Below are 12,333 nucleotides of genomic sequence, written 5' to 3'. Positions count from 1 at the left end.
TGGGTCCACTTGGGGACTCTCCTAGTCGCTTGATCAGGCCACTCATCAAGTCCAGAAGGCATCGAGTGCTTTTCCTGGTGGGAATCCACTCGATCGAACAAAACCAGTTTGATACAGGAGAAAATTGCCATATAGGGCACAATAAGAATCCCCTAGTATCTCCACAGTTAGATTAGTTCAACCAAACATCAAAATCTCATTCTCTATGAAGCATACCAAGGTGATGGGCAGCACCCAACAAGACTAAGGATGCATCCTGAACATACTAAAACCCATCCTCCTGCAGCTGCAGCACCCAACAAGATACAGAGTGCATCCTGAACATACTAAAACCCATGCTCCCTTCCTCCTGCAGCACCCAACAAGAGAAAGAGTGCGTCCTGAACATAATAAAACCCATCCTCCTAGAGCACTGTCCTACAGCACCGAACAAGACAGTATGTCCTGAAGATACTAAACATTATCCTCCTACACAATAATGACTGTTGGCTGCTGCCATCTTTTACCAGACGCTCCTCATTCATCATCTTCGTCAAGTAGATCAGTAAAGTCTTCTATGTTTGTGGCATTTGGAGCAGCAGGCCCTGATGAACGCAGCTCGTCGATTTCAATGAGGAGGAGGGGATCACAGACAACCTTCCCTATTTGTAGGACTCTGGGACAGCCTGATTGAAGAAGAAAAACCAAAGTGAGCACCTCGTGAAAAGGAAGCAGCAAGGAATGGGCAGAGAGCAGCGACGTACCTGCAATAGGGCACTGTGGTGGTTTTTGGGACCTTATATAATGGAATACTGGGCCCTTTTCATATATGTGCCTGCAATCCACACTGCATAGGAGACCACCATGAGTTCAGTCAAGGCAATGAATTATATCTATGTGTATAACATTTTAATTATCTAACGAGAAATCCCCTCTATTCATTAGTTCAATCAGGGCAATTGAAGATTTATCAGTCAATGGCTTTGTGACAGAAGGGAGATTATTACTTTTGGGCTAAGGCTTCAGGTTACCAGAAAGGGTTGTACAAGTAGCACCAGACATCTGGCATAAAAAACTGTATGCTATGGACAATCCCAAGCTAATAGTGACAACAGAGAACACTGAGAACAAATCATTATGCTGACAAGAATGCGATATCACTGGGGTCAGGAAAATCCTGATTTCATTAAGTCAACAAAAGTATACAAGACATCTTGTAGTACTCAATAAACAATTAAACATAATTCAAAGTGCTGTGGGAACATGTTTCTTGTGCCTACTGTTTCCCTTCACTTTTATCAGTTGAAAATAAAATTGTGACTAATCATTCTCTTTTACCGTGACAGGGTTTAAAGCTTCGGTCAATTTTTATCAGGCTGAACAGTATGCCGCTCAACTTTTGGTTGTAGAATGTTCAAAGGGTTACGAAAGAAAATTGTACTCGTACCAGCGAACTGGATCTGCCAACTCAATAACCGGCTTCCCAGTTAATGGACATGTGACATTTAAGATGCTCATCTGGGTGCTAGTCATGACAATGTCCTCCTGTTCCTCACCAGGCATTGGCTGACCTGCGTGGTGAACATTCTGCAGAAAATAACACAAAACATAAAAGATCAGATATCTTGCAAGTGCATACAAACATATCGTTTTCCCAAATGTAACCAACTGAAATTCATTCTAGGAAGCTGGTATTTTCAATTTCAGTTCCTACTCATTGTTGATTATACTTGAGAACCTAGCTAATGCAGTGAGCACAGATAATATGCATAATCCCGAATGATCATCATGTGACCAATGAGCACACTGCATACCCAAACAGACTCCCTGAACTGTCGAAACATTGGATTGTTCTGCCCTGATGCTGATGAGGCTTCCTTGATCTTGTTAACCTCTGACTCGATCAATGTTTTGAAATCCGTTGGCTTCAAGTGGAGACCATACCAAAACAACGGAGCCAAAAAGATTTAGACAAAATTGCTCCAATTCAAACGCACTGAATTGCTTCAATAGGGAAGGCAGGCAGCACCCCCACCTGATCAGACGGTTGGTACACTTCAGGCACCGCCTTAATCGCCTGGGTCAAGGCCGTGCAGTCCTCGTACGAAGCCACCATCTCCAGAACCATCTCCTCAAGCTTCTGCACCTGAAAAGGACAACCTCATGCGGTTGGGACATTAGGGGTTTAGAGGTGAGGTGAGATGGGGATTAAAATGGGGGAACGCTCGTGTGCCTTGCCTTATCGGACTTGCCATCCCTCTCGTAGTCCACGGCGAGGGACTTCATGTTGCCGAGAGCCTTGCGCATCTCCTGCGGGTTGGGGGAATCGACGGATGGTTAGGGTTTTGCGGCGCGACCAAAGAGGGGGAGTTGGTGCCAGGGACGGAGAGGTGAGCTGCGGAGGGATCATACAGCGACGAGGGCCTGCGCTTCCGACGAGGCGAAGTTGGCGGCGCTGGAAAGCTTCGTGGTCACCGACGACATCGCCGGCGATTTCCGTCGAACTCCCGCGGCTTTTTTTCTGATTCGCGAGGGAATGGAGAGAAAGGGTGAGAGTCTGAGAGAGGTGTGGCCGGGTGGTGGTGGTCTGGTGGGGGTTGGGGGAGTAAGGGAGTCGCTTCGAAGGCCCATGAATATTTGTCGGTGGGCTGGATACTAATCAGCCCGTGTTGGAATGCATTCAATATATGAGTTTACTGACAGCCAAATCATCAGGATTATCTTTGGATTCTTCAAAACAAAAGTTATTTCTTTGGATATTTGACGATAAACCCTTGAAGGATAAATTACAGAACACCCTAGGAATTTTTTTAAAAGGAAATCGAACCATGTATATTTATTTTTCTAAGGTACACAGTGTGAAAATCCTAGTAAACAAAATGCTCCATCAGTCCCTAATTACTATTCGTTTTGGTTTTTCCAGATACATTAGTTTTGCTATGCACCTGGATATATATTATGTCTAGATACGTAGCAACAACTATGTCCTTAAAAAAAATAAAATGATAATAATTTGGGATGGAGGGAGTACGATAGTTAGGAGAAAGGTGTCATTTTCAAAATTTAGTCCAAACTTGAAATAAATATGATCCAGCAATAATATGGGTTGTAAAGATTTGGATCCCTCTCCTCCTTTCTAACGGCCTTATCAAGTCAGTGAGGGGGTGATCTGTAGGAAACCTACAAATGGTATACTCCTCCGAAACAACCAGAGCAATTGGAGCCATTCCCGCGCTGATGAACGGGAGACGATCATCCTAAAGGTGTACTATCTCGACCTTGTTGGATCTGAACGTTTGGAACTGACGTGGCATTCACATGACCGACCACCTGATCCTGCTCGCGGCAAGCCTGGACATTTGCCTGCAAGGCTGCCGGCATATGGATCAAGCCGCCCAGCCCAGCTCGGATAACCCGATCTCCTCCTATTGGTGAACATGCTGTGGGGTCTTCATGCCTCCGTGACAACGCACAAGCAGGCTCCATCCAGCCCGCAGATGAAACACCGGGCAATTCTTCTTGTGCCCATCCACGACTCCTTGTCTGCACCGAAACTGCAATAGAACTCGATCGCTAGACGAACTAGCTGCCGCTTCAAGCATACGAAAACGAAAGGCGTGCCAGTGACATTCTGGCTCAGCCTTCCAGGTCAGGCTAGATGCCTGCATTTCATGGGATCATTTTTTTTTTTCAAAAAAGAGAAGGAACTGAGTAGCCCCTTGTTTACTTCACCCCCAACTTTCAACTTTGACACTATGCAAAAAGAAGATTCCCCGTCACATCAAACTTGCGGTACATGCATGGAGTACTAAATATAGACGAAATTAAAAACTAATTGCACAGTTTTGTTGTACTTTGCGAGACGAATCTTTTGAGCCTAATTAGTCAATATTTGGATAATAATTTACAAATACAAACGAAACGCTACAATGTGCTACAGTGCTGTAACAGTAATTTGGCATCTTCCAATTTTGCCAACTAAACAAGGCCTTGAATTGAAGTGGTAGTAGCTCAGTTAACGAGCAGCTCTCGTCCGAAGTTTCAGTCTGAAGTTCTTCAGTAATCAGTTCTACTGTACTACATACACCTCAGTACCTCACGGACGAGTGAGCAAAGTTCTTCTGGAGACAGAATCATAGCACAGATCAAGCCCGGCGCAACTTGGCACGTGAATATATGCCGGCCAACAAGGCGCCCCTGCTCCGCCGTGGGGTCAACTAAACTCGCAACTTGCAGGAGCACAGCGAATGCTGCTACAGCAAACACTAATGTCAGCTACCTCGCGCAGCAGCCTTGAATAATCAGACTGGCCGAATTTGTAGGCATGCCTGATCCGAGAAATTTTTTAACCACGCAGTTCAGTGTTCGTTTCCTCCATCAATGTTTCGCCCAGTTACCAATGCATAATACTATACCAGTGTCATCAGGAACTGCTGCCAAGGTAACGGCTACTTTCTGCCGTTGTCGTATGCTCTCGTACTGCAATCTGAAGATCACGTAGCCCAAGTGCTGCTTCGTCTGACCAAGGCCTTAGTCCCCCTTTCATTGGACTAAAGTTTAGTCCCCCTATTTGATTCTAGCTACTAAAGATCATTAAAACTGTTGAACAAAGATAAAACTATCCCTAATCAATGCCTCCCGCTCCCCTTTCTCCCGCCCCCGTCACCCAGCACTCCCGCTATCCTCCCGCCATGCCTTGCCGCTGGCCTTCTTTGCCTTTGCCGCTGGCCTTCGGGGCGAGGAGCGGCGAGTGGGTGGCGGGGGCAGTGGCGGGAGGAGCGGCGGGCGGGTGGTCGAGGGCGGGTGCCGGGGAGGGCAGGGGCCGGCGGCGGGGCGGGTGCAGAGGAGGATTGAATCCGAAGGGGTAGGGGGAGGTACGGGGCATTAATGAGGGGCAGATCCTGTCTAAGATCTACTTTAGTCCCTTTTAACAACCTCTTAGGGACTAAAGAGCTAACTTTAGGGATTAAAGTTTAGCAACTTTTAGTCACCCTATTTGACCGCTCAAAAGGGACTAAACTTTAGTCTAAAGTTTAGCCGTCCCAAACCAAACACCCCCAAAGTTCACAGCACAAATGCTTTGTCTATTGTTTGCAGTAGTTTACGCAAGTCAAGAAGAGATCTTGCAGGAAGCGAAGTCCACATGTTGTTCTTGGGGTATTTGGTTTGGGGCTGCTAAACTTTAGGGACTAAAAGTTTAGTCCTAGACTGCCAAACAGGGTGACTAAATATTGCTAAAACTAAACTTTAGTCCCTAAAGTTTAGCCCTTTAGCCTAAGAGGTTGCTAAAAGGGATTAAAGAGACCTTAGACAGGATCTGCCCCTCATTAATGCCCCGTTCCTACCCCCTTCCGACCCAATCCTCCTCTGCACCCGCCCCACCACCAGCCCCCACCCTCCTTGACACCCGCCCCACCCCACTCCTGCCGGCTGCTGCTTCCGCCTCCCCGCCCCGCCGCCGCGCTTCGCCCTGAAGGCCAGCGGCAAGGTATGGCGGGAGCGCTGGATGATGGAGGTAGGAGAAAGGGCAGCGGAAGGTATTGATTAAAGGTAGTTTTATCTTTGTTCAACAGGTTTAATGACCATTGGTCACTGGAACCACGTAGGATAGGAGGGACTAAATTTAATCCAGTGACCAAACAGCGCCAGCTTCGGACTCGGAGGGGCGATCGGACTTGATGGGTCTAAAGAACTCATGCGGTTAGTTTATGGTCACGAAAATCCCATCGCCCCAGTAGAAGTTCCCATTGAATTTGCGGAATCGAGCTTGCCTTGGATCCGGAACCGGTTTTCTCGGCAGCATTCATCTCTTGTGTGGGTCACGTGACGGAACAGATATTGCCGTTGGGCAAGGGACCCGCTGTTATTGTGGGCACTGGGCCCAGGGTCCCAAGAACATGTACACCTGGCTTTTCTTCATTCTCAAACGTGTAGCTCAAACGAACCCTAGCGAGCAAGCACGGCCGAGATGCCCCAGCTGGATCGCGTGTAGCTCAAACGAACCCTCTCTTCATTCTCCACGATGGCTGCCGATTCGCCGTAGAGTACGCCAGTACGGTATACCCAGTTAATCCATTTTGATTATGTGTGTGCTGTGCTCAATCATGGCGCGCATTGGCAAACACTTCCTGTGCAATTACTCGCCTGGGTTTCCCTTCGTCGTGCTGGGCGCGCAGCGTACAGTGGATGACCTGCAAGCACACATTTTTGTCGGTGGAACGACCAGTGCATACGTTTGTGGGCAACCACGAAATTGATTTGCCCGACAGATAGTACAACGGAGTTGAGTTTCGGCATGCTCTCGATGGCAAATTTGGAGTCGTGCAAACACGAATGTCTTTCTGAACCTGACGGAGTCTTAAAGCAAAGCTGTGCATTAGGTCACTGTTGTTCAGACTTCAGAGAAGGAAAAACAGAACTGAGAAAGTGCTGAATATAAACAGGGGAATCTTTTCTGCCTATCCCATTGGACGGTGATTTTGTACGTTTCCGATGGATCATACGGGTCTCCTGCAGTGACCTGCAGAGAACAGTTCGTTCGTCCATGTGATTGCATTTCAGAAATGCAGGGGGGTTGAGAAGCAGCAAACAGTCAGAATTCGTCCTTTATGCTCGGAAAAACACGATGCAATGCCGGTTTGTCACGGCAAGGCGAAAATTGGCAAACCATCAGAGCTGTGCAACGGAATATTGCAAAAGTTCCACGCTGTATACCAACCTGTAACTCCACTGATATAAAGTCGGAATCAGTTTAAGACTTTGAAACCGATCCTGCCAGCACTTAAATCCGATCTGCATCTCGAACAATAGCTGAACTTTGAAGAGGAAATTAAACAACCTGAAACCGTACCAGCAATTTGCTCTAAACTAATCCCCCCCCCCCCCCCCCCCCCCCCCCCCCCCCACACACACACACACACATCTGTGATTCCGTGCGCCTCCACTATCAGATCACCGAACCATCCGGTCAACAGCAGCCTCCCCTGCCAGACTGTTCCCCATCTCGCATGCTGACAACTCCAAATCGATCCGCGCCGTGCCTGTTATATATCGCCATCATCTCGATCCCTGCCTGCTCATCAGTTAACAGTAGCGGAGTAGCCAGTGAGCTGTGAGCAGCGCCACCTCGCATCGTCATCAATGGCGGCAAGAATCCTCCTTGCGGCGGCGCTCGTGGCGCTGGCGGTGCCGGCGGTGCTGTGCCAGGCTCCCGGCCCGGCGGCGCCCAAGGGCCCGCCGAACGTGACGGCGATCCTGGAGAAGGGCGGGCAGTACGCGACCTTCATCCGGCTGATGAAGTCGACGCAGCAGGACACGCAGCTCAACAGCCAGCTCAACAACTCCTTCGGCAGCGGCTACACGGTGTTCGCCCCCACCGACAACGCCTTCACTAGCCTCAAGCCCGGCACGCTCAACAAGCTGTCGCAGCAGGAGCAGGTGTCGCTGGTGCAGTACCACATCCTCCCGCAGTTCTACTCCCTCGACTCCTTCGAGACCGCCAGCAACCCCGTCCGCACCCAGGCCTCCGGCTCCGACGGGCCCTACACCCTCAACATCACCGCCGACAGCAACAACCAGGTCAACGTCTCCACGGGGCTCGTCGCCACCAGGGTCGGCACCGCGCTGCGCGACACGCAGCCGCTAGCCGTCTACTCCGTCGACAAGGTGCTCCTGCCCAACGACCTGTTCGGCGTCAAGCCGCCGTCGTCGGCGCCGCCCGCCCCCAACAAGAAGCCGTCCAAGGGGGGATCCGTGGCCGAGGCGCCCGCCGGCTCGGCCGACTCCGCGCCCACCGGCGCCGCGGCCGGCGGCGCCAGGGTCGCCTGGTGGAGCGTGTTGGCCGCCGTGGTTCTGGCCGCGGCGAGCAGCCTGCTGTAAGAATATATATCCGCGGACAAGTTATGGATCGTCGTCCCAACAAACACGGCGAGAGCCTGCGTGCATGTGTATGAGTAGTTCTTGTTGCGATTTCATTTTCCTCTCCTCCTCTTGATCTTGGATTTGTTTGTTGCTATCACCTGGTTTGGAGAAAACCGGGGCACGTGATCCCGATCCCTGAATGATGCTCAGTTACTGCGATGTTTATTTCTCCATTTCTCACCAGCATTATTTTTCTTTGTGGTATGTTTAGCAAAATTAGATTTTCTCTTAAGCCGTGGGGTTTATTTCAGCTTTAGCTTCACCTATTTTGCGCAAAACGAGGTGCTGTAGCGTGAAGCCGTTTTGTAAACTGATGCTAAATGAACTAGAAGTCAGGTTAGGAGCCAGGTGAAACCACTTTTAACTTCACCGACTTTGGCTTCACTAATGACTTCCTAAACAACACCTCAGTGCTCGTTTTGGAGGAGCTAAATATGTGCTTAAGAAGGCCGGCTAAATTAGCGCCATTGGGCGGGCACACTCACCCCCAGGCCCCAGTTAAGCCTCCACCTAGACGATAAGGCCCACTAGGCCACCACCATGTCGGTGTAGCTGGGTTGGTAGCATGATGAGCCCAGCCCAGAACCCAGGAATGCCCATGTAGGAAAGCTAACCAAGCCTGGCCCAAAACCGGTCCAGACGCAGAGAGCCCTAAGCCTCGTTTAAATTGTGTGATTTGCGTGACAGCGTGAGAGACAAAGAGACAAGTGGGTTTGGTGCCGAGCGCAGCGTAGCACATTCTAGAGCTGACGGAGGACGGACGGCTCGGTGAGAGAGACGGCATGTCAGCATGTGGTTGCCTGCCATGCCCAAGCACCTCTCGTTGAGCCGTCGGTATCTCCCGGCCCGAAGCGTGTGCGAGGCAGCTGCAGCCTTGCAAGCTGGAAAACCCAGAGTGGCGACGGGTGCTCCGCTCACCTGTCGCCGACGTTATTTTTAGTCCCTCGCGAGTCGCGAGGGCCTCCCGTACGCACATGGCTACATGAGATCCGCAGAGGCGAAGACCGAGCAATCAGATTCATTAGGACTTAGTTACGGGGCTGTCGATCAGCCCGTATAAAAGAATTACTTCACTGAAACATGAGATTTACTGACCAGTTTCGGGTCATCAGTTGAGAAGAGCTTCAGATCAAGCATTGGCGTTGCTCCGCTGCCGTGTGCCTGTGTGGGTAGGTGGGTCGGCGCTTTTTGTATTACTGTGCCGGTAGTCGCTGATGGTGTGCCCCCGAAGCCGAAGAGATCGCGCGCCGTGTTGATCGCCGCGCAAGGGATCGGCGGTCGGTTTCCCCGGCCGCTGCCGCGTCGCCGTCGCCGATATCTCCTCCTCTCCGTCAGCTGGTAACCCGGCGGCGTACGCACCCTACTACTGGCGCTGCCGCGAGGTTTCCAGCTCTACTACTTGCTACGCGCCGCCCGGCCGGTCGCGTTGCCATTGCCGCTGCGGCACTGCCCACAAATTTCGACAGCAGCAGCAGCACCGTACCGTACATCCCTTCAGTAAGATTTCACGGTAATTCAGAAGAAACTTGCCTGCAGCGTTGATCAAGATCAACATACCTTCAGTAAGATCAGTCCCCTTCAGCAAAAGCAGTGGATTCTGCGCGTTGTCTCGCACGTTCGCGGCGTTGTGCGGACGCTGTCATTGCAGCAATTATTTGGGTTGAGCTTGACAGCCAGCGAGCTTGTAGTAGAAGGCTTGAAACTACAGCTTCTTGGACTGTCGGTGGGATTCGTACGCTGCCGATGCATGATTAACATTTTCTTTTATCTTTTTTTTTTGCGAATGCGTGATTAACAAATCGACTTAAATACGTACGCAAAGGTGCGGGCGCTGATGGTTGAGCATTATTTATCAACGGCTGCATAATGTCATCCCTGGCCTAATTGGCAAGCACGTACCACTTTTCTGAATATACAACTCCCAGCCGACAAAAGCCAGGATGCAAAACATATTGAGCATCCTCTTGTGTTGTGTATAAAGGCCTAGTTGATACGCACTCTGGAAAAATAAAATGAGATATTTGGAGCTCCCCTTCCCTTGCAGGTAGAACATCACTCTCGGGCGAGCTGGCAAGCCTGACTTGCCGCCACATGCGGCAGCCTGGAAGTACGTAGTTACATGCACACATACGTGTATACAGCCATGCCTGATTGGTACACCAACGCATACGGGCTGCAAGCCTGCAAACCGCAAAAATCTGCAACGCAGGACAGGTAAAGCTCGTGATGTTCCAGACGATCTTTTCCTGTTCCTGTTGGTACACAACCATGGCGGAATTCTCACATTTCTCCGGGATCAGTGCATGAATGATTGGTACACCAAGGCATACGTGCTGCAAACTGCCAAAATCTGCAAGGGGCTGATGTTCCATAGGATCTTTTCCTGTTCCTGCTGGCACACACGATGTCCATGACGGAATTCTCACACAATAGGCCAGTACGTCCCCTATGTTCAGTTCAGAACTTGACTGTAGATCGATGGCAACCAGATGGCTTGTACATGAATGAACGTGTACTGGCTAGCTTGTTGTTCTTGAGTTCAGGGTCAGGTGGTTCGCGGATCACATCGTCGCGCGCGTAAAAAGAAATCAAAAGGGAGGCTGGTGCCGTGACACCTGACTTGCCACGCTCGCAAAGGCAGGCCCCGCCTCCTACAACCCCAGCTCACACCTCCTCCTCAGCCCACCGTACCACGTCCAGCTCACGGTGCGCCCGCGCAAACCCTCGCGCCGCGAGCGCCGCACCGCACACTCCCGTTCACTCACCAACCGCTGCTATAAGTCTATTAAACACAGCGGCTCAGATCCGCGCCTCCACCCCCAGCCACCGCACACGCACAACACCAACCGGCACAATGGCCGCCTCGCCCCGCCTCGCTATCCTGGTGGTGCTCCTGGCGGCGTCGTCGGCGCTGGCCGCGGCGCAGAAGGCGAAGGCGAAGCCGGCGTCCGGGCCGGCGGGGGCGGCGGACGCGTTGCCGCCGACGGACGTGAACAAGGCGCTCAAGGACGACCAGTTCAGCGAGTTCAAGCAGCTGCTCCACGACACGCGCGTGGACACCCAGATCAACGCGCAGCTGACGGACAGCTACAACGGGCTCACCATCTTCGCGCCCACCAACGACGCCTTCGACAAGCTCAAGGCCGGCGTGCTCAACGGCCTGTCGCCGCAGGACCAGATCCAGCTCGTGCTCTACTGCGTGCTGCCCAGGTTCTACAGCCTCTCCATGCTCGGCACCCTCAACGGCAAGGTCAACACGCAGGGGTCCGGGCACGACGGGCCCTACAGGTACGACATCAAGCGCGCGGGCAACAACGTCAACATCTCCACCGGCGTCAACTCCATGCTCCTGGGGAGCCCCGTCAGCAAGGACTTCCCGCTCGCCGTCTACCCCGTCGACAAGGTGCCGCTCCCCTACGAGCTCTTCGGCCCCAAGCCGCCCACCCCGGCGCCCGCGCCCGCACCGGCGCCGACCAAGTCCAAGACCAAGAAGAAGCACAAGAAGTCCACCGGCATCGCCGAGCCGCCCGTCGCCGACGACTCCACCGCCTCGGACGAGGACAAGAAGTCGGCGGCCGCGCCCGGCGCCGGGGTGGCCAGGTGGGTCGCCGCCGCGCTCGCCGCCGCGGTCGTCGGCAGCCTCTTCTGAGGAGGATAATAGAACCATCGGATCGGACACATTCAGATCAGAGGGTTGTGATCTATGGACGAGATCTCTTGCTGCGTCGTGCATTGCCATGCACGATCGAGCCTGCTGGTGTCCCGTGCACTCATTGATCGATCGATTTATTGATCCTGCCTGTACCATGCATTTGTGCTGCTGCGTGCGTGCGTGCGTATGTCCATCGGCTTTATTCTTTCTCTCTCTCTCTACCTCTCTTTTTTTGGGCTTCTTGGTGATTTGTATTTGTAACTTAATGTGATATACACTAGTACTCCTTTCATTGGATTCCATCTTGCTCTCCGCGATCTGGATCTGGCTTTGTTTGGACGTAGCTGGTTGCTTTCCGTCTGCTTTCGCTTGTGTCTCAAGCATTTTCTGGTATATAAAACAGTGACATGCGAGACCGTGCAAGCGGTTCACACGCATCGATGCTCTGCAGTCTGTAGATAAGGTGCTAGATGTCCAAGGCATCAGACATGGGCGGTAGCAGTGCGCTGCACAGTAGGCTGTAGATCTCGCCTTGCTTGCCAGCAATGTTTTGCTGTCTACCGACCAAAACGCATGTTGGCTTCCCTCGACTGCAGCGACCACCTCAGTCAAAATCCCAAACAGTAACAGCAAATACTGACCACGGGTGAAACGGATTAACCTTGCATGCATGTCACTGCGACACTGCCTGAAACACGAGTGAAGAACACGCAAATTTGCCTGATCAAAACTCTGCCTCACCCGTGATGTGTTTGGTTGAAGTCGACCAAGCAAGGTGCGTC

General features: G+C 51.7%; 3 protein-coding genes across 4 annotated transcripts; 2 read left to right on the top strand and 1 right to left on the bottom strand.

The window, feature by feature from the left end:
• Positions 1–132: 132 nt before the first annotated feature.
• On the bottom strand, positions 133–2,578 carry LOC117848355 (E3 SUMO-protein ligase MMS21). 2 transcript variants are annotated; one of them, XM_034729716.2, is made up of 7 exons: positions 2,392–2,575; positions 2,218–2,289; positions 2,015–2,125; positions 1,794–1,904; positions 1,427–1,566; positions 744–826; positions 133–665 (listed from the first exon to the last, which is right to left on the bottom strand). In XM_034729716.2, the coding sequence occupies exons 1-7, from the start codon at positions 2,461–2,463 to the stop codon at positions 517–519; spliced, it is 738 nt and encodes a 245-aa protein (XP_034585607.1). In that variant the 5' UTR covers positions 2,464–2,575; the 3' UTR covers positions 133–516. The 2 variants fall into 2 exon arrangements, with proteins under 2 accessions (XP_034585607.1, XP_034585608.1); XM_034729717.2 differs by lacking the exon at positions 1,794–1,904 and having other exon boundaries at positions 2,392–2,578.
• A 4,322-nt stretch (positions 2,579–6,900) lies between these two features.
• On the top strand, positions 6,901–8,064 carry LOC117847135 (fasciclin-like arabinogalactan protein 11). Its single transcript, XM_034728296.2, has one exon. The coding sequence runs from the start codon at positions 7,120–7,122 to the stop codon at positions 7,855–7,857; it is 738 nt and encodes a 245-aa protein (XP_034584187.1). The 5' UTR covers positions 6,901–7,119; the 3' UTR covers positions 7,858–8,064.
• Positions 8,065–10,607: 2,543 nt separating this feature from the next.
• Positions 10,608–11,851, top strand: LOC117850594 (fasciclin-like arabinogalactan protein 13). Its single transcript, XM_034732452.2, has one exon. The coding sequence runs from the start codon at positions 10,754–10,756 to the stop codon at positions 11,546–11,548; it is 795 nt and encodes a 264-aa protein (XP_034588343.1). The 5' UTR covers positions 10,608–10,753; the 3' UTR covers positions 11,549–11,851.
• Positions 11,852–12,333: the final 482 nt, after the last annotated feature.

The sequence above is a fragment of the Setaria viridis genome, chromosome 3 (genome assembly GCF_005286985.2).
Source record: "Setaria viridis chromosome 3, Setaria_viridis_v4.0, whole genome shotgun sequence".
Lineage (NCBI taxonomy): Eukaryota > Viridiplantae > Streptophyta > Magnoliopsida > Poales > Poaceae > Setaria > Setaria viridis.
Note: the sequence above shows the minus strand (reverse complement) of the source record. Positions and strands in the feature narration are given on the sequence as shown.

Bases quoted from the DNA above. Each gene is read 5' to 3' on its own strand.
- LOC117850594 (XM_034732452.2), top strand. From the start codon at position 10,754: ATGGCCGCCTCGCCCCGCCTCGCTATCCTGGTGGTGCTCCTGGCGGCG.
- LOC117848355 (XM_034729716.2), bottom strand. From the start codon at position 2,463: ATGTCGTCGGTGACCACGAAGCTTTCCAGCGCCGCCAACTTCGCCTCG. The intron at 1,905-2,014 runs GTGGGGGTGCTG...CTCCACTTGAAG, and splicing joins TGTACCAACCGTCTGATCAG to CCAACGGATTTCAAAACATT. The intron at 666-743 runs GTACGTCGCTGC...TTCTTCAATCAG, and splicing joins ACCACAGTGCCCTATTGCAG to GCTGTCCCAGAGTCCTACAA.
- LOC117847135 (XM_034728296.2), top strand. From the start codon at position 7,120: ATGGCGGCAAGAATCCTCCTTGCGGCGGCGCTCGTGGCGCTGGCGGTG.